Source organism: Gavialis gangeticus, unplaced genomic scaffold (assembly GCF_001723915.1).
Source record: "Gavialis gangeticus isolate Ggan-Ray unplaced genomic scaffold, GavGan_comp1, whole genome shotgun sequence".
Taxonomy (NCBI): domain Eukaryota; kingdom Metazoa; phylum Chordata; order Crocodylia; family Gavialidae; genus Gavialis; species Gavialis gangeticus.
In genome coordinates, this window is record NW_017728993.1 from 38,431,698 (window position 1) to 38,453,329 (window position 21,632).

Below are 21,632 nucleotides of genomic sequence, written 5' to 3' on the forward strand. Positions count from 1 at the left end.
GATCTGCTCAGGTCCCTTCTGACCCTAGAAACTATGAAATATCTTCTGAAGAATTTAACTTTCAGGGTGTAAACAGGTACAGCACATGCCATTTCTCTGGGGAGAGAGCCTTTTGTCCTGGGATCCTTCAGAGGTACCAATGTATTGTTCTGCTTTAAGTACCTGTGAAATATACAAGATAAAATGTTCTAGCACATCCTCTCCCCACACTCCCAACAGTGCTCTGTAATCTTAAATTATTTTCATCTTATTCAAGTTAATTGCCAATTGTTCCAGGGACCAGGCTGTTAGGTTGTGTGCTCTCCCTGGCTACCTACTCGTAGAGGAGCAACAATACAGCTTGGGAGGGCTATGGAGGTAAAAGGGCAGCACTGCTTCTGTTTTTCACTTTGTCCCAGGTTTTCACTTGGATCAAGGCCTTATACAGATGTTCAGTATCTCCTGAAACAATCACTGCTGTCCCAGTAGAGACCAAGAGTGTACAGATGTTCAGGATTTTTCTCCAAGAGCAAAAATGTCTATTCCAGGAGAAAAATAACCTGGGAACAACCAAAGCTAAATCACTCTTGGGAGAGTTTTCCAGCATCGGAGCACACTGACGTGTGCACAGGGACCCCCTGAGTGAATAGCATCTGCACTGCAAGCTCTGTGCTCTTCAGGGGCTTAGCATTTGAATGTCTGCTCAGGGATCTCCAGGTATCTTCTATTAGGAAAGCAAATCCACAATAATTATTCCAGATCATTTGACTGTGTGCATGCAGCCCAAATCGGGGCTGCTTCGAATGAGACCTCTGTTTAGAGCCTCAGTTAGTCATATCCTTATCAAAACAAACAGATGAACCCAGAACTGGTTTTATGCAGATATCAACAGCACATTTAGATTGCATAATAAATACTGTTATATAATAATTTGTCATTTCTTCAGTCTTTCTTTTTTTAATTCAAAAACATTTTTAGAGTAGAAAAATGGATTAGGTTTTGGAAGATGCAAATTTCTGCATAGGCCAACAAGTTTTAATTTCCATGTTCTCTATTTATCTCTCTCTTAGATTGAAAAACTGCCAGATGGATTATTTCAGTGCAAAAAACTACAGTATTTACTTCTGGGAAATAACAGCCTGATGAGTTTGTCCCCTCTTGTTGGTCAGCTGTTGAACCTCATTCAGCTAGAGCTTGTTGGAAATTACCTTGAATCACTTCCTGCTGAACTGGAAGAATGTCAGTTTCTGAAACGGAGCTGTCTAATTGTAGAAGAGAGCCTGCTGAAAACACTTCCGCTTTGTGTAAGAGAGCGCCTGCAAATGTGTGTGGATAAATAAGATGAGACTCTGTATGTCATCAAATACTTCAGGCCTTTTACTTAATATTTCTATAAAGATAGGTTCAGGTGAAAGATGAGAGAGAGAAGTAGCCTAGTTTACAATTCATACCTAAAACATATATGTATTGATCTGAGTAATTTTTAGTAAAAAGGAAACATTTACACATTTAGTCTTAAGTAATGTATAGATTAGCAGGTAATTGCATCTTTGTGAATAACCTTAAATGTAAATTATTGGGGCTCTCCTGGCTGATATGCTTAGGGTAGTAAATGTTTGTGGGCATGAGTGTTGCTGTTGAAGAACTGGTTACCTGGATGTAGTGAGTGTCTCTTTATTTTGGGGGAGGCAGAGAATTTTTTCTCTTGAGAACAGCCATGCTAAACACCTTTGTCTCTCACCATTCTGGGGTCAAGAATTACCCATATTACTTTTTTTTTCTTCCAAATATGAATTCTTTACTGACTTAGGAGTAGCACGTGTTCATTTAGGTCTAACCTATTTAAATAAAATTGTTATTTTTTCAGTTTCATGGAGCTTCTTGGAAATCATTTTGCAACTTACAAAAAATCATATTTAAAGTATATGGTCAGCACTTGCCCCAGTCTTGTAGCTTTGGGAGATGCCACTTGATTTAATATAAAAATGATAGGATGATTATTCTTCATATCCTCTTGTAAACTGCTTCAGTATTTTATGTCTTTTTAGACTAGGAAAAAATGTGATAACTAACAATGTACCTAGTAAATGGGATTAAAATTTAGTTTGTTCTGATTTTATTTCTCTCTCTCTCTCAAAAAAAACCTTGTGTATTCAAGTGGTGGCTGCTAATATAGCAAAATTACCTTGCTTTGTATACATGTTCTTAACTGTGGCAACAAGCAGATCATATTTCTTAGTATTTATCTTCATAGAGAATTATGGCAAATAAGAACAGTTACAATCTGTTTTGGCAATCCCAAATATCACTATGGTGTTTTCCCATTTGCCACTTACACATCCATTTATCAGTGCTTATCTCTGTCCCTCCAGTTGGTCTGTTTAGTGTGCTGGTGGGTAGGGAAATCTTGCATCAAAGATAAATGGATGGGGAAGCACAGGCACAGTTAAAACCAAGCCACACAATTCATAAATACTTAAAAACAAAACTGAACCAAATGAATTGCAATGCCACTGTAAACTTTCCTCCACTCAGTGATATAATTTCACAAATTGTGTGAAGGGGGATATATGATCTTTTATAATCCCATCCTTTAATGTTTGTTAAAATGGATGGAAATAAAATGGATGTAGATTTTATACATTTTTTCTGTATACTTTGTTTCATTATCTATTTCTAAGGTTTTATTCTACTGACATTTCTCATAACAACCAATATATATTTTTTTGCCTCTGATGGATGCATTTAAAATTGTTAGCATGTTTTCAGGAGCATACATCAGTAATACTTTTAATTTTATATGCTTAAAATTCAAATATAAAATATGGACTAGTGTTTATTTTTAAGCAAATAAAATGCTGAAAATTTTGATTAAGTAATATTCTTGATGTTTAGTAAACATACTTTGATATTTGTCTTTAAATCATCAGGGGAGGATTAACATATATGGTATATTTTTTAAAAACTGCTCCCATTACCAGTATCATTGTTCTGGGGCCTAAGAATTACCTTTTTTAAAATTCATGTAGTGAGAGTCTGGTCTCCTAAACTGAAATAAAAGGTGTCTCTTTAGTAACTTTCCAAGAAGTTCGTGTTATTCCTCATACTAATTCTATTGCATATACCTTTCTAAACAGAATTTTCTTCTCAGGGAACCAAAAATGTGTTGCAACCTAATGGATTTTATGTATTTTTAAGTCTTTGATTTTACTAAACATTTGTATTATGAAATGTTTTGTATAAACTGATCAGTCAGATCTGAATGCTAAGCAGTATAGTATCTTGTAGTTTCTGTGTTCAGTTTTTCCAATATTAGTTCAAGGTATAATTTTTATGGCTCATAATATTTCCTGGGTACTTACATAGTACATAAATAGTGAGCTGGGTCTTGGCATATTGCATCAGAATAGAACAGCCTGTGCCATTCTAATTAAAGTTTTGGTAATAGTTGCAATATAAACTAGATGTGTCAAGGCTCTAGGTTTTGGAATCAGATTGTGCAAGAACTTGACTTTGGACCTAGTACATTTAAAAAAACAAAAAAATTACCCAAGTAGATTGATTTTAGAAATATTTGCTTGGGTCCAAAGCTTCATTTCATTGCTATGCTGAAAAGCAGTACCAATACTTAAAAGGTCATACACATATACACACTATATGTTTAATATTTTAAAGCTTTTTTTTTTTTTTTTTTTTTTTTTTTTAAATTTTTAAAACTTTTTTTTTTTTTTTAAATTTTTAAAACTTTTTTTTTTTTTTTAAATTTTTAAAACTTTTTTTTTTTTTTTAAATTTTTAAAAATTTTTTTTTTTTTTTTTTTTTTTTTTTTAAAGCTCTGTAACTCCTTATTTTTCATGACTGGTGCACTGACAGCCTTACAGTGGCTGTGACCTATTCAGTATACATTTACCCAGAGTTTGTCCTATTTAAACGGGAAATAGATTAACAGGGAAATAATGTAGGCCCTATACAGATGTTCATTTTCTATGCTCCTGTTTCTAATTGCCACTCTCTCCTGGCAGAAACTAGAGGTGTACAGACATTCCAGCTTTTTCTCCCGGAGCAAAAAAGCCTATTTGGGTGAAAAATAATCTGACTACAGTTGGTTAGAAATCCTGGGAGAATGAATGTTTGCACACTTTCCTGTGGCTTTTCTCCTCGCAGGAACCAAGAGAAATAAAGCTACGGGGAAAGGCTCCCATGCCTTCCTAAGATAGGATCACTTCTGGTGAAGGTGGGGGGTAGGGAAGAGGCAGCTGCTCCTGCCCCTCCTATAGACCAGGAGGGGAGGAAACGAGCAGCTGCCAGCTGCTCTGTACCTGCTTTTCACTCCTGGAGCACCCCCAGTGTGAGAAGTGAACAGCAGACTTGGCCCTGCTGCTCCAGTCTGGGAACAGGAAGACTAGAGCGAGCCACACTTTTAACAGCCTGAGATCACCCTGGTTTCAGGAATGTGTAGGGGAAAGGAGGTGGCTACAGACTGAATGTTTGTACTGCCCCTTCTGGAATCATTCCTGGCAGTGGAAATGTTCCAACACTAGAAATGAATATTTGTACCTGGCCTTAGAAACTTACATACATTTTAGAAATGTAAGCTAACTAAAAGTAGTTGGGAAAACTGTCTATAGAAGAACTGCAAAATTAGACCCCTAAATGCTACTGTTTCTGGGTGGAGCCTGTTTAAAAAAACAAAACAATAAAATCAGCACCTGCATTGCATACATTTTTGACATACCTTCTACCTCCTCTTTTAAAGGGGGCATGAACACCTCACCTTTCAAAATAATATGAATGTTATGACATCCTGACAAAAGCCAAGAAGCCTAAAGGCTAATATCCCTGGCCTTAACTCAGACCATGGTGTGCCTTTTTGTTTTCCTGTTTTCTAGCTTTGTGCTTTTTCCCCATGGGCAAATCCAGGATTGCAGCAGGGGGGGTGACCATACCCACTAAAGCTGCATAGCATGTGCAGTGAAAACCGCTCATTGTGCATGTGCCACACACCTGAACGGAGTGTGGGCACAGCCCCCCACTATGATCCTGCATGCCAGTGGAGTGAGAGCAAATGGACATATCAGTGCAGGTCCTGCCATTGGTCTGCATATTCTGTGAACACTAAGCTCACCAGCGAGGGGGTCTGCTTTCAGCTCCAAAGCCTTTTGTTTTTTGCTTTGTGCCCCCCACCCCTTGTCCCCTGAATTCAGCAGTAGGAGAAGGGAAGGGATGAACAGCACAGAGCTCCTGGGCTTTGTGAAAAACAGGGGCTCCGCTTCAGGCATCTGCCTCCTTTCCCCAGTTGCTGAATTTAAGATGGGAGGAGGGGAAGGGGAAGAGCAAACAGCAGCAGGCTTCATAGCTGCTTGAAAGCAAGAACCCCATGCCAACCAGCTGGTGAGCTTCCAGAGCTCCCAGCACATGCAGAGCTCCCAGCAGGAGCTGTGCTGACCTGCCAGTGAGCTCTGAGCTTACTGGGCACATGGTGCACAGCCAAGGGAAGGTGCAACTGTACCCCTTTTGGATCCACCTCTGCTTTTCCCCTACTGCTGAGCATTTGAGTATGGAGTCAGTCATAGCTCTGAACTTCAGATTTATTTTAGCCATCTTCTTAATATTGAATATTTGTTCAGAATTAAGGTATCTTCAAGGAATCAGTATTAATCCATTCTGCTATCTACTGTACAACAAGCTGTAGCGACATCTACCTTATTTGTATAAAGCTGATAACAGCAGAATGTCTTTTCAGTTTGTTTCAGTACTGTTGTGGTGTTAACAATTTTTGTATTAATTGTGAACTTTCTTTGGTTGAGAAATAATTAAATATTTTGCATTACAGTCTTATGAACTTTTCTTTATTTCCCTATCAACATACACATCCCTGACAGCAAGTTTCCCCACCCTTGTTGCGTGGAGTTTAGTCACCAGATTTTTTTTGTTCTTAAATGCAAGGAACTTGGTTAAGTACATGTATTCTCTCCGTTCAGTTAAGAAAATATACCACTTGATCAGTTTGTTTGTTTTTTTTCTTTTTAATGAATTTAAAATTTAGGTGTCAATGGTTGTGAACACTTCTAAGACTGTAGCATTATAGAGGTACTGAGGTAGCATTGTGACTTCTAGTTGGCTTTACTTTCTTGAATTTTATTTGTCAAAAGAAGAAAAATTGCAAAATAATCCACTTGCTATGTAGTAGTGGTACAGACTTTCTAAAGTTGGATAATCTGCCCAATGCTGCTTAGTTTATTTAATTATGGCCTCCATAGGCAACAAGTGTGCATCTGTAACTTATTCTTGACCTCTAGTATTTCCAGTAACACACTTTTGTCTTTTTTTTTTCTAATGGGACATGGCCCTTGCAAAATGCCACATATAAGCCCAAGTTCCAGTTCTTAGGGCTGGTGCTAGCCTAACAATAGTCTGCCAGGCAAATGGTCTCGAAATATTAACTTTTCGGGGAATCTGTGAAAGAAAGCACCATACCAGTGCTGGGAGCTTTACATGGGTGGGGTCTAAGCACTTCTCAGGCATTTGGCTGCATTACAAAAATAAAAAAAAACCTCCTCTTGTGTTGATGGAAGTTACTTGGACTCTCTAAGGACTAGCCTATATTCGTTGCAGAAGTGAATTTGGTATGTATAATTCTGGATAGCTAATCTCATTTGTGATCACTCATACCACTGAGCCAGACTTCTGTCCTGCCCCTGTAGCTGTGTCTGTAGCACTGAAGACCTTGCCTTAGCTTCTAGGATTTCTAATGATTCCCCTTAGTCCTTAGTACTACACTAACTTGAGGTGCTCTAGGAATTTACTTTGTAGCATACTGTGGAGAAAACTTGTCCCTCTGGCTGGAAATGCTCTTCTCCCACCAGCACAAGGGACTTGAAGCACTTCTGGCTGTGTACGGACCCTTTTCCTGTCCTTTGTAACCAGTGCCAAGACTTTTGTTCTAGAAAACTACAAACTGTTCTTGCAACATTGTTGCAACAGAGTATAGCTAGAAGTAGTGCAGGACCACTGACCGTGTGTAGTGGACATGGGGTTTTGGATAAACAGCAGTGACACCAGAGCTTTCACATAAGGGTACTTCCTTCATGTCGATGCAAGAGCAGCATGTTCAACCCTTCATTGCTGGACTGTGCAGATAAGGGTAGGCCAGGAACTCTGTTTCTGTCTGGAAACTTGTTATCCTAGCCTGTAACATGTCAGTGACTAATCAGTTGGTGCTGGCAAATCAAGAATGCTGTTGTACTTTCTAAAGAAGTTTCTATTGTCCAACTCTTGGTAGTAGATAGAGGTAGTATATATGAAATAATTTTTGTGAGGTGTTCATCTGGACTGGCACTAGGGCCATTGTTCTTATAGTCTTTGCTGATCATTACATCTTTTTAAGTCCTGCAGAATAATCCCTGTACTCCAGAACCAAAATTAAATTTTGTATAGATGCTTACTCAGGAGCATGTGACTGATTTTATATATTTCAGCAGTGATGCTATCCTTCTGGAAAATTATTTCTCAAATTCTCTTCAACCTGGCTGCTGCTGCACCTTGTAGAAAGGAAGCTTCCAGAATCGCATGGTATGTTTCAGACAAACAACAGAACAGTAAACCTGATTTCTGTTGCTCAGGAAATCCAGAAAAGCTAACAGCAAAATCTTGATTTTTACATAGATTTTACCTATTTGAGAAAAACTGACACAATGAGCCAATTTGAACTTCAGAAGCTGTGGGAAGCCTTTGACTATTCGAATAGGTCTGTCAGTCCTGAAATAGCTTCATGATGGCATGTGCGGCAGAGTAAAAGTCAATGTCGCTCTATCTGACCCCTTCTCTCTGACGAGCAGAGTCAAACAAGGATGTGTCATAGGGCAAAACCTGTTTGTGCTTTTATACAGAGTGGTGTTATACAAGATGTCTGTAACCTTAATTCAGGCAGGGCCATCCTTAGGAGGGGTGAATCAGGGTGACCGCCCTGGGCCCTGCACTTCGGGGGGGGCCACAGAGCTGAATGGAGTGGCCATGGTGACTCTGCGCTGCTGTCAGCTTCACGTCTGGCTGCTCAGCATCGCCCCCTCACCACCCTGCTTGGGTTGTCTCTGAATGCAGGCACTGAAATTTGCTTCTGAACTGCAGTTTAGCCTCTGCCGACTGCTATGTCTAGAGTTCCCAAACAGACTATACAGAAACTCTGAAGGAGCTGTTACGTCGGTGATGGAATGTATTCTAGCTGCCTGTTCCAGGAAAGATCTTCAGGCATTGGTAGATTGTTTTGCTCTGTTCAACCAGCTTTGAACTAACCATCAGTTTGAGATTGTGTCACTCAGCCTTTGTACGAGAGTATAGTGCTACTTCCACATTCGTCAGCACAGCCGAGATTCTGATAATTCGTGAGTTGGCTTATCTTGAAAGATATTGAATGATTAGTGTTCCGCATTTTCAGTTTTTACTGAATTTTGGTGATAAATTACCTGATTTTTTTTAATTGAAGTTATATGGTTTTCATTAATTTAAACCCGTTTTTCAGTTCGCTCAATAATATTGTACCGGGTGTTTATTTTTATGAAATGCCATCCTGATAAATGGTTTTGTATTGCAGCACTAAAGCTGAAGCAATTCTTAAATGTAAAACTCACTCCAGATGCACAATGGAGCCAGTCAGATTAAACCATGACAATATCACTCCATGATTGGCTCGTGTGATATAAATAGGCACTTAGTGCTTCTGTTTAATGTGAGGCTGAATAAAAGCATACACAGAAAAAAAAATAAAAGATGGGTAGAAAGTGCAAATCTCTATGTGAATATATCCGTGAAAATCAGCGTTTAGAAGTTTTCAAAAGGAGTAAACAGGAAGGTGAAGAGGTTGCATTGCACTGCAAGTACTGCGTCATTGAAGTCAGTTCTCATGCGTACAGGATAAAAGAACATGTAGAAAGCAAGCAACACATTAAAATTAAAGAAGAATATGAGATTAGGAATAAACAGGCCATACGTGGAGCCTTTAACAGGGCATTAATGAAACAGAGAACCCGACATGACTGTTAACAAATTTGTACATGGTGGGCAACCACTGTTTCTCACCGTGGAACCGATCGGTGACTTTGTGCAACCATACTGTCCAGCAGCAAAAACTCTTCCTAATACAGACAACCTCACTTGTAAGTACCTGAGGGAAAATGACAGCTTTAGCATTTAAAGTGATTGAAAGAATTAATGGAAATGTGGTATCTAGTTTGGTTTTTGATGAATCCCCTGATGCGTTGGACCGTTCAATTCTTGGCCTTTTGTTTTTGTTTTTTGATTTCAAAGCCAAAAAGCCAGTATTGTTTTGTGCAGGTGTGACATTCATCCCATTTACTGACACCCCAAGCATCCATGCAGCAGTAAATCAGTGTTAGAGATGTACCAGCTGACTTGGGGAAAATGTGGCCACCACTAACACAGATTCTGCCTCCTGTGTGGCTAAGTTTTCCCAGGAGATGAAACTCAATCCAAAACTAGAGCTATTACAAGTTACTTGTCCTCATTTAATTCATGTTGTGCCATCATCAGCCACAGCTATTGAAGAAATGAGAGATGTGAAATCTTGTCGTTGGATTTGGGGCTGTTTTCAAGCATACAAACAAACAAGCTGAAGGCTTTGTTGTATGAAGTGTGAGATGACTGCAAACTTGACTGCTGATTACCGACTCCTGTTGTGCCGCATTCATGAATGAGTTTCTACCTGGCTTCATGTCATGTAAATAAGGCACAGACTGTGCTAATGCATATTTTAGATCACCCTGAGTTTGTCGGTGCTAAAGCAGAAACTCTAAAGAAACAGGCAAATAATCTCCATGACCACCAGATTCTGTGCACCAAGGTCATGTTCATTGTTGAGAACTTGGATTTGCTGTCTGAAAGGCAAAAAGCATTGGAGTTCTCCCCTGCTGCCACCAACACATTTTCTAATTCAGATGCTCACCACATACTGACAACCAAAATATCACCTGAATTAAACACACAAGCTGTAACAAAAATATACGGCAAGAAAACACAACTGTTTCTTGAAATCCTTCTGACCTTGGAACAAGAAAGAACCAAAAAAGCTTTCAGCGCCGAAAAAACTTCAACACTGTTCTCTGTGAAAAATGGCAGGCGACTGTAATGTGTAATTTGAACCCGAAGTGTTCGGCGCTGAAAATTCTTTTGACATTCTTTTTGGAACGTCATCCAGGTGTTGAACCACTTCCTCAAAGTGAATTTTGCAGCAGACTACAACCATTATGCCAGAGTGTTTCAACCATTTGCCACCAAAGATTAAATTTTGCATCTTAAAAGTGAATACACTACCTACGTGAACATGCCTATCCCTGACAATGTGGACCTGGATGTGCTGGCTTTTTGGAATATCCACTAAGACACACTTCCCAATTTTAGTAAAGTTGCACGATGAGCTTTGAGTGTACCCCCTGGATCAGTGGATGCAGAATGCTTATTTTCAAAAATGGACTACATCCAAGAGAGTAAGAGGCTCAGCATGAGTGAGGATACACTTAAGAAAGCCATGCGAGCCTATGTAAACCAGGATTTCTGGAAAAATTACTAGTTTTGATGGGACACAAAAATTAGGTTTGTATAAAAAAAAAAAAAAAAAGTTTAACCTTTCTTACCATTTTCATTCTTTTTCTAATAATTCAAAATCAGTTTATGAAAACCTGAGTTTTTACACATAAAAGTAAGAAAAGTATTGTTGGAGAAAAGTAGGACTTTATTTTTATTTTTTAAATCCTTGTCAGCATACTAAAAAGTATGTATGTATATATTTATTATTATTATTTTCCCCGATTTAAAATTTTTTTTTTTCTTTTCAACCTTTTTGTTTGTTTGGAAGTTAATCCCTGAAAAATTCCTAGAATTTTTTTTTTAATAAAAACCAAAAATACAGAACACTATGAGTGATCAGTCATGGATCTAGTAGTCTCGCATCCAAAAAAGCCGGTGTAACACTTGTAAGCCTTACAGAAGCACTATACAGAATCAAGTTTTGCAAATCAATTTAAGGTGTAAAAGGTATTGTGCTTACAGGTGGGTGGGGGTGATTCATCAACTGGCGAAGTCTCAACAGAGCCAACTTGCCACCCTTTCCTGACTGCGGTGGTATACTGACCAGTGACAAAAACCTGTAGTGAGCTGACTGCATATCCACCAAGGTATTAATAATGAAGACCCAGCTGTGATAAGCCAGATGTGAGCTGTACAGCTGAACAGACAAGTACCCAACCAGCTCCTAGGCCAACCCGCAGTGTGGGTGCACAAGTACATGGGGACCCTCTGTAGGTGGTGTGTGACAAGCTGGGGTGGGTCCAGGCAATGAAGTGGCAGATAGGCAGGGAACAGAATGCTGAGCAGCAGATCAGGCAGGGAAAAGGGATTGAAGGGGCACTTAGGGAGGGTGCAGGGCTAATTTGTTGGTGGCACACCAACCAAAAAGTTTGGCCCCCAATGTCCTAGACAGTGATCTGGACCACAGCATAGTTGCCCAAGAAAACACTGCAGTATGCACTTGATAGAGTGCAACCCACTGGCTAACTCATTTGACCTTATAGGTAGACAAAGGAGAATACACGCTTTTTTGGACAGAAATGGGAGTGCTCTTGGGCAAGAAAAACATGCAAGTAAAAAGCTAAAACAGCAACAGCTGAGCAGCCTTTCAACTGCTGGAATTCATATTGTGAGAGAGCATCAGACTTACGTGGTACTGTTGCAAGAAGGTTTTGTACTCTTATCTCAGTGTTAAAATGTACGCTATGTAACTGACTGCTGCAAAGGAGAACATTTAGCAGCAGATAATCCTCTTGTCTGCAAGGAGGAACACCAACATTTACAGTTCTTTTAAACAAATAAGAGAGAATATAGAACTTCATACTGTGACCTTTTTCATTTAAAATGTTTTCTGTGGATATTGATTTTATAGCTAGCTATTTTAAAAATGAAAACCCTTCTGCTTGTTCCCATCATATAGTTTCATAGTTGGTAGGGTCGGAAGGGACCTGAGCAGATCATCAAGTCTGACCCCCTGCCATGGCAGGAAAGAGTACTGGGGTCAAATGACCCCAGCAAGGTGTACATCTAACCTCCTCTTAAAAACACGGAGGGTAGGAGCCAGCACCACTTCTCTTGGAAGTTGGTTCCAGATCCTAGCTGCCCTGACCGTGAAGTAGCGCCTCCTGATATCTAGCCTAAATCTACCCTCTGCCAGCTTGTGACCATTATTTCTAGTCACTCCTGGTAGTGCTCGGGGGAACAGGGACTTCCCCAGTGCCTGCTGGTCCCCTCTGACTAGTTTGTAAACGACCCCTAGATCTCCCCTCAGCCTCCTCTTGTAGAGGCTGAACAGGTTCAGGTCCCTCAGCCTCTCCTTGTAGGGCCTGCCCTGCTGCCCCCTGATCATGCGAGTGGCCCTCCTCTGGACCCTCTCCATGCCCTGGGACCTATGGGGGTCTCGGTGGGGGGTGTGACTCAGTCCCTGCGCAGAAAAATGGAGGCAAAGAAATCATTAAATAGGTTAGCTTTGCTGTCTGGTGCGACGACCAGATTACTTAGTGTGTCCTGTAGAGGCCCCACATTACCCACTACCTTCTTTTTACCCCTGATGTATTTAAAAAAGGACTTCTTGTTGTCCTTGATCCGGGTAGCTAGTCCCAGTTCCATCTCTGCCTTGGCCTCCCTGACTGCCCCCCTGCATCCCCGAGCAACCACAGTATAGTCCTCTCTGGTGATGGCCCCTCCCTTCCATTGGGTGTGCACCTCCTTTCTAGCTAGGAGACATTCCCAGATGCTTCTGGTGAGCCATGGGGGCTTTTGCACCATCTTGCCCCCTTTGATCCATGTTGGGATTACCTCCCTTTGGGCTTGGAGGATCATCTCCTTAAGGAACGACCACTCTTCTTGTACACCCGACTCCCCTCCCCTCCAGGACCTCAGTGTCTCCCTGACTATTCTCCCTACCTCATTGAAATCCACCCTCCTGAAGTCCAGGGCTGCTGCCTTGCTGTAGGCCTTTGCCACCTTGCGCTGGATGGTGAATTCCAGCAGGCAATGATTGCTGTCGCCCAGGTGGTCGAGCACCCGCAGCCCCCTCACCAGGTCGTCGCCCGTGGCCATGACCAGGTCCAACAAGGCGTGTCCCCTGGTAGGGCTGTGCACCTCCTGGGTTAGATGGAGGTCCTGTATCTCGGCTAGGAACCTACATGAGCAGTCAGACCTGGCTGACTGCTCTTCCCAGCAGATGTCTGGAAAGTTCAGGTCACCCATGATGACCACATCCTTTGACCTAAGTACCTCCATGAGCTGACTTAAGAATTCCTAGTCTAGCTCTTCCCTGTGGTCGGGTGGTCTGTAGTAGACCCCCACCGTTAAGTCCCTTTCCCCTCTACTGCCTTGTATTCTAACCCAGAGCACTTCCGTGTGCCCCTCCTCTGACCCAGTGTCACTCATTGAGGATGTGTATTTCTCCTTGACATAGAGCGCTACACCCCCACCTCTCCTCCCTGTCCTATCCCTCCTGTACAGCCTATAGCCCTTGATATTCACTGCCCAATCATGCGTTGGGTCGCACCACGTTTCTATGAGCCCCACTATGTCTGGGTTGGTGTTAGCTAGCAGGAGGGTGAGCTCGTCCTGCTTATTCCCCATACTATGAGCATTAGTGTAGAAGCATCCTGTTATTGTCCTGTTTAAAATACTGTACAACAGCCAGTTGGCAAATGCATGTGGTAATAACTGAAATGCTACTGACCCAAAGAAAAGATGACCACTCCCTCCATGCACAAACTTGTGCACACACACTTTGGCACTGTTCAGAACAACAAATTCAGGCGACTTTGTGCTGTGGCTAAAGTTGGGGGCAGTGAGTTCCATGCACAGGACTCTGCCAGCAGTTCCCTCTCTCATGCCAAGGGAGATCCAGCTTTTCTATCTGCTCTGTGACAGAATCTCTTGGAGCTGGGGTGGGTGCAGAGGGCAGAGAAGGGGCTAAGGAGTTTCTCAGGTAAGAAAGATCAGGCCAGCAGGCACCCTAAACCCCAGCTGGAAGCTGACTGCTAATGCAGATCAGAGAACACTTGGGGTCATATGCTTCAGAGACTGCTTTTTTTTTAACACCCTTCATTTCTAGCTGCTGTGCATTGTAGTAGCCTGGTCTGATGACAAGGACATAGTCTGGTGTAGATGGAAATGCAGTTTCTGCCACCACTGGGAATATAACCAGACCTCCAAATTGTGAGCTAGTGTAATACATTCTGGATGTACAACCTCAGGAGGCTGACATGTCTGCCAGATGGTCAATCAGCTTCTTCCCAACCTAACACAATACCCCTTAGTTTTATCTGCTGGTATACTGAGTCTTATTCATCTTGACCTAATCTCACTCAGACACTGAGGCATGCCTGTACGGCCTGGGGACCACATTAAGGGGTGCTGCAGTGAAATACACTGTGTCTACTCTATATGTTATCCCCTGAAACAGATGTAGGTGGATGTTGGCTGTGCGCCAGGAAGTACCCCAAAGAGAGCAAGCTTACTGAATCAAACCTAGCACAGCACTAAGGTAGATACATCATATCTGTTTCAAGGGTTAGTACACAGAGTGAGTGTAGAGTCTTTCACTGTGGCACTCTGGTGCACTCCTCGGGCACTGCAGACATACGCGGAGAAATAGTCAACTGTTTTCTCCCAGGCAAACCTTGTTTGGTGTAAGGAGTTCTCATTTAGTGATCTGATTTCTAGAGATGGCAACTCTGCAGGATGCTGAATAATTGCTTCTATAGAAATCCCACTGAAACCAGTGGGACCTAAGGGTATTCATACCTCTCACCATAATAAACAAATCTTTATATTTCTGCAAGATGTTTTCATGAAGATAGTTTGTAAAGATGGTGTTTGTTTTTCTGTTCTGTGGGTATAAATTACAACATATGCATGAAGAGAAAATGAGAACAAAACTTTTCTACTTAAAAAAATTGGCTAGAAAACAACCACGTCAAAGTCAAGAACAGAAAAATCTGATTTAAATTAAATCCATTTTAATGCCAAGGGTGTGTGGTTCTTGCTAATTTGGGAGTAGACAAATGGGATGGCCCTGATTACATAATACACTTTTCCTTCCAGCATTTCCATAACAGACTTTGTTAAGAAATTCTTAACATGAACTTCTAAATTTTTGACCCTTTCTTTTAGTCAAAACTGCCCTTTTCTGAATTTAAAAAATAGATTATAATGAGAATATTAACTACAGTAGCCTTCTATACATACAGATTGCTATAAGTACAGGCAAGGCTTTCTATGTTCCATAGGTCTTCTAATTGCATCACCATTCCCATTATAGTGGCCTAGATAGTCTATGATTAGGCCTGGAATTCAATTTTTTTTTTAATACTTCTGATGGATCATATCAATGTTTATTTTTAAGCATTTATTACAATTGTTATCAATTTAAATTTTCAGGATTGTGTAAAATCAAGGGTATTTGGAGTGGGGGGGTGGGGTGCAGACACTTTAACCACCCACTCCCACAGTCACAAATGTAAGTACTCTAGGACTGCCGCCACCTGAGTGGCAGAGCTGCCATCAGTCCCAGCTCCAGTTACCTGTAACTCCCTCACCTACTTTGTCACTACTTCTTCTTTTGTTGCCACTTGGGGTTGTCACCTGGGGTTTCTGGGAGTTGCAGACTAAAGCACCACCAGCACGGTTCTGTAGGACTGCTCCCCATGTAGTCACACAGGCTATCAGCCATCATTTTTCTTTTACTACTTTCCTATAAACTTTCATTATTAACAGCAGAAATAGTTTTCTGTTGGTTTGTAAGCATGAGGTGAAATCAACATTTATCAGTCTTTACTGTTAAAAATCAAATCCTGCTAAGCCTACCTACGATTCATTCCAATGTAGCAATGTTTTTGTGTTAGTAGTGTACAATTGCATTATACTGTTTCTCAGTAGAGAAGCCAGATACTTTAGGCAGATGGAGAAGATGGAGAAGTAGAATAAGCATAAACTGAATGTTCCTGACAATCAAAAGCAGATAAGCATTGACACATGTTGTTGTCTTTAGATTTCAGACTAGGTCTGTTAAGGCTGTGGTCTTTGTCCCTTTCTGAGGTCTTGTTCCAGGACACTACGGCTTAGGGAAGACAATACTGAGTCCTTGACTGCATAACCAATGTCAACAGTGAGTGTGAGAACACACCCTGTGGCCAACAGCTCTGCCAGCAAAACCTCCAGTGTGGATGCTGCTCAGTCAGCAAAAGAAACCATCTGCTGTTGTGGCCTTTGCTAACCGGGAGAACTGGTGGCAGAAAAACATCTGACAGTAGAGCTGTGTCCCCTTGCTGCCAAAACACTGTTGCCTTCAAAGTGGCAGCAGCCCCTATAGTGCAGACATGGTGAGTGACTGTTCATATATTCTTGCTAATATTTAGAATTTGATTTTTTTTTAAATTAAAGTTGCAATTATATACTATATTTCATGAGTCCCTGAGCTTAAAACTAATGCTTTGTTCACTTACAGAGCCAGTTTCTTGTATGTTTGAATTTTCAGAACTTTTTAAACAGTGCCCTTTGTTGGTCATTTTTAACTCTTCCCTTTAGTTTTCATTACACAGGACACAGGAATCAAGAATGACTTCTAAAGTGGGAGAGGCAATGAAAATCGTCTCCCAAGGGCTCTAGTTAGGGATTCCTCCAATTTCCACGTAGGCGGCATGGGAAGACTAATCCTCCAACCCCCCAACTCCCCTCCCCTAGTTGCCTTAGGCTATTTAAGAGTCCAGCTGCTATGCTACAGAATTTCCTTGCATACTAATTCCTGGCCCTGTTCTAGTGCATAGATTATGAGAACAACTTAGCTTTATAGAATAAGCCTACAGTAGACACTATTATTAGATGTCACTTTGGGGCAAACTGCTTTTGCTTTTGGGAAGGTTTGGCTGTAGGTGTAGGGAAACTTTTGGGAAGGTTTTGCTGTGATAGCAGTACCTTGCAACGTGAGCACTTTCTAGATAAATGGACACTAACAAGGATGCTGATACACGTTTGCAGTCTGCATAGGGCTTATTAAATCTTTGGTTTATTTGAGAGTTATATGTCAATAGTACAGAGAGGAGAAAAGAATCTTGTTTTTTTCTTTTTTTCAGTAAGGCAGAAATAAATTTCTTTTTGTCTCTATACAGATCAATAACAGACTGGATGGTCAGTAGAATATGGGTATATAGCTCTATCACATTTAGTTAGTGCTCTGACATTATATACCCAGCAGCCAATCTGTTTTCCGTTGCCTATAATCTCCCAAATCTCATATAACTCTTGGTATCTCCACAAAATAGAGCATAAGTACCTTACTTGCACTGGTGGACACTTATTCCAATAGTTTCAGTAGTTCCACCAAAATCAAGTACTTATACATGAATAGCTAGTCACCAGAGTGAGTAGGGGGCTCATAAAAGAGCCAAACTAAGGTAAAGACCTAGCAGTATGCAAATAAAAGGCCTGAGAAAGCAAGCAGCATCTAAGAACTTAAAATATGGCACCTAAACTACATACTGTGCGTAAGGCTTTACTGAGGGTCATTTTGCTCTTTATTATTTTATTCTACCTTTCCCATTTGTGTTAATTTTAAAATCACCATTTTTCTTCCGTGTATGTGTAACTTGTTCTTGTGTTTCAGAAAGCCTAATGACCATCCACTGAGTAATAACAGAGACTTCACCCACTTGTGGTTTCTAAATATGTATTTAAAAAATCCAGAATTACTCTCTGTAAAGGGCATATTGTACTCCTTAGCTCCCTCTGCTGGCACTATGGTAGAATTTTAAAGGACACCAAACATGGTTGAGAACATTGGTTTTCAGCCTATGGTTCATGGACCTCGGGGGGTCTGCAGACTATGTCTAAGGGGTCCACAAAAGAGGACTATGATCAATCAAAAGTATGTGAATACCCACACTTACAATTCAACAGGGTCTGCACCTTCACTTGAAATTTCTAAAGGGGTCCACAAATGAAAAAGATTGAAAACAAGTGGTGTAGGACAAACTTTAGGGTTTTTTGTTTAGCTTGAAATTGTTTTCCCAAAACAAGAACATCAATTAAAACAATATTCCATTTGAATATAAGGGTCCCTTCTGACCCTAGCATCTCTGAATCAGCATTCCCCAGCTACCCAATAAATACAGAATCATGAAACGTAAGAACACCAAAATGTGAAATTTGATGCCAAACAAGAACAAAACTTTTTTGCACTATCCAAACTGGAAGAAATATACAAAATAAATTAATCAGATCACCTAAATAGTAGCAGAGCAAATTTAATTTAATGAGTTGGGTTTAATCATTTCACTAATGTGGATGAGCAAATGAATCTTTTCCACTTATTTTTATACCCGCTGGTGTCTTTTGAATCCAGCCCCATTCCCAGAGTTGTACTGATCTTGCACGTGAGGCTGGAGGCCAACCTGTGAAGTAAACAATAAAATCCCTACTAATTTTGGACTCTACTAAAAGCAGATACTGATTATTTTTAAACAAAAAAGTGGGAGCTGTTAGGGAAAACTTTACCTTTAAGCTTCAGTAAAGAATTTAGAACAACATGGAGAACTTTGTTAACAATTCCAGAGCCTGGCCTAGAGCTTTTACAATACTGTCCTTAATTTTAAACTTGGGCAAAGAGGTAGCCAGAGGTTTGCTTTAAAAAGCTAGGAAAGAGAAGCCTTCCAGCTACAAAACAGGTATGAAAAAGGCAATAGTGTAGCAAGCTTCCCCAGACTGTCTCATTAATGCACCTCAGACTTGGTGTAGAGGTATCAGTGCTTGGGATACAAGAGGAGCTCAATCTCCATGTCTCTTCACATTCTGGTGTCCTTTGGAAGAGTTTATAAGTGATCCAGTAATCCTACAGGGCACAATGCTACACACAGAAAACATGCCTCCTGGCAGAGGGTTGCTGGGAGGCACATGTCTCTAGAATCTCCCATCCACTATTTCCTGGCTTCCTACCAGTTTCTGAGTACACATCAGAATTGTTCTCTGGCAACTTGCTTCATTCACCTATCTTTTTCCTTCTTCTACTCTGCTCTTGCCCATCTCTCCCTCCTCCTCATCTGTGGAGGAGGGCAGTTTACCATTTCATTTGCGCTGTCTCATCTGTCTAGTACGCACCCCTCCTTCAACCACTGAGTCACTTCCTTTCTCTGAACTTTACAGTAAAAGCTTTTTTTTCCTTTTTTATACTCTGAATGGTTCTCTTAATAAGGTGTTTTCCCATGACATAATAAGAAGCTTATGTGGATACCATGCATCTTCTTCCAGAAAGCACTACCTGTACAGTTTCACCATAAATTTTTAAGATTGAATGAGATTTGAAAAAACAAATCTCTCCTATTTATCCCTTTTGTCTCTTATCCCATGAATTTCTGCTAGCCAAATGAATTTTCTATGTATATTTTTTCCAGTTGTATTTCATAGATTTCATAGACATTAGGGCTGGAAGAAGCCTTGGAAGATCATCGAGCCCAGCCCCCTGCCCCAGGTGCAGGAAGTCAGCTGGGGTCATAGGATCCCAGCAAGAAAAACATCCAGGTTTCTCTTGAAGCCCTCCAAAGTAGGTGCTTGAACCACCTCCAGCGGCAGTCCATTCCAGACCAGTAAAAAAATTCTTCCTTATGACCAGCCTGAAATGGTCGTGGAGGAGTTTATAAATGTTGGACCCAGAGGGTGGTGGTTTAACCTTGTTATCCCTTGGGGTGCTCTGACCTTGTTATCCCTTGGGGTGTTCTGGTGAACAAACATTCTCCCAGGTTCTGGTGAGCACCCCTGATAAACTTATAGGTGGCCATCAGATTGCCCCTGAGCCTGCACTTTTCCAGCTGAAAAGTCCCATGGCTCTCAGCCTGTCATCATAAGGTCTGTTTTCCTGACCTCTGATCATGCACGTGGCTCTTCTCTGGACGCTCTCAAGCTTCTCCACATCCTTTTCGAATTGTGGAGCCCAAAACTGGACCCAGTACTGCAGCTGCAGCCTCACCAAGGCTGAGTACAAGGGGAGAATGATGTCTTGGGATTTGCTTGAGAAGCAGCTATGGATGCAAGCCAGGGTTTTGCTTGCTTTACCAGCTGCGACATCACATTGAAGGCTCATGTTCATCTTGTGGTCAATCCTGACCCCCAAGTCGCTCTCGTCCATAGTGTTAGTCAGCGTAGCAGTGCTGAGCCTATAGACATGCTGCAGGTTTTTCTTCCAAAGGTGGAGAACCTTGCATTTTTCAGTGTTAAACACCATCAGGTTCTCATCTGCCCATTTCCTGAGCCTGTCAAGGTCAGCCTGGATCGCTCTCCTGTCCTCAGGTGTGGATGCTTCACCCCAGAGTTTGGTATCATCGGCGAACTTGGCCAGCCCACTTCTGACTCCAATGTCCACATCATTGATGAAGATGTTGAACAAAATAGGTTCAAGGACAGAGCCTTGAGGGACCCCACTGGTCACAGCGCACCACGACGATTGACTTCCATCAACCACCATCCTCTGGGTCCAACCATGAAGCCAGTTCCCCAGCCAGTGGATCATGGTGGACCCAAGGCTGCACCTGCCCAGTTTTGCCAAAAGGTGATCATGGGATATCAGATCGAAGGCTTCTTTAAAGTCAAGATATAAGACATCAATCTCTTTCCCCTTGTCCAGGTGATAGGTCATCCGGTTGTAAAAGGAAATGAGATTGGTCAAGTGGGACCTATCTGCAACAAACCCGTGCTGGCTATCCCTCAGGGTGTTGCCATCGGCCAGTCCTTTAAGAATGGCCTCTCTGATAATCTTTTCTAAGACCTTCCCTGAGATAGAGGTCAGGCTGATGGGCCTGTAGTTTGCTGGATCCACTTCCCTCCCTTGAAGACAGGCACCACATTGGCCTTCTTCCAGTCTTTGGGCACTTAACCAGAGCGCCACGAGCTGTCGAAGATCTGTGCCAGGGGCTGGGCTATGATGCTTGCCAGCTCCTTGAGTATTCTGAGGTGTAAATTGTCAGTGCCAGCTGACTTGAAGGTGTCCAGCCTCTCAAGGTGTTCCTTCACGAGGTCAGCATTGATGGAGGGCAAAGAACCACCCTCACTCAGGTGTCCCTGTCCCGTAATGGGCAGGGACGTCCCATGTGAAAGACTGACACAAAGTACCCATTTAGTAAGTTGCCTTTTTCCTGGGTGTCGGTCATCAGTTCTCCCTTATGGTTTAGCAGGGGTCCAATGTTGCCCTTGCTTTTCCTCTGGCTCCCCACATATCTAAAAAAGGACCTTTTATTGTCCTTGATACTTGTAGCTAGCTCGAGTTCCATCGCAGCCTTGGCTTTCCTGGTTTGCTCTCTGCAGGTCCGGACCAGTCCAGAGTATTTCTCCTTGGAGGTGGATCCCTTCCTCCATCCTTTGTACGTCTGTCTTCTTAGATGCAGCAGGTCCGCAAGTTCCTTGTTGAGCCAAGGGGGCTGCTGTGTCCTCTTGCTGCCTTTCCTCTGGGATGGAATAGCCTTAGCTTGTGTATCAAGGATTGCTCCCTTGAGGAGCACCCGCTCTTCCTGGTCTCCCCTCCCCTTGGGATTGTGGTCCCTTAGGGCCTCACTGACAAGCCTCTTGAGCTT

The 21,632-nt window shown here is 41.7% G+C and overlaps 1 protein-coding gene and 1 long non-coding RNA gene across 3 annotated transcripts in view; both read left to right on the forward strand.

The window, feature by feature from the left end:
* The window catches only part of LRRC8B (leucine rich repeat containing 8 family member B), a 52,138-nt gene extending 48,622 nt beyond the window's left edge, over positions 1–3,516 (forward strand). For both annotated transcript variants that reach the window (XM_019501577.1, XM_019501578.1), the window contains one exon: positions 1,050–3,516. In XM_019501577.1, the coding sequence (XP_019357122.1) occupies positions 1,050–1,319 (270 nt within the window). In that variant the 3' untranslated portion in view covers positions 1,320–3,516. The remainder of the gene's footprint in view (positions 1–1,049) is intronic.
* A 280-nt stretch (positions 3,517–3,796) lies between these two features.
* LOC109286820 overlaps positions 3,797–21,632 on the forward strand; it is a 19,480-nt gene continuing 1,644 nt past the window's right edge. The window contains exons 1-2 of the long non-coding RNA XR_002094692.1: positions 3,797–4,220; positions 11,041–11,050. This is a non-coding gene — a long non-coding RNA (uncharacterized LOC109286820). The remainder of the gene's footprint in view (positions 4,221–11,040; positions 11,051–21,632) is intronic.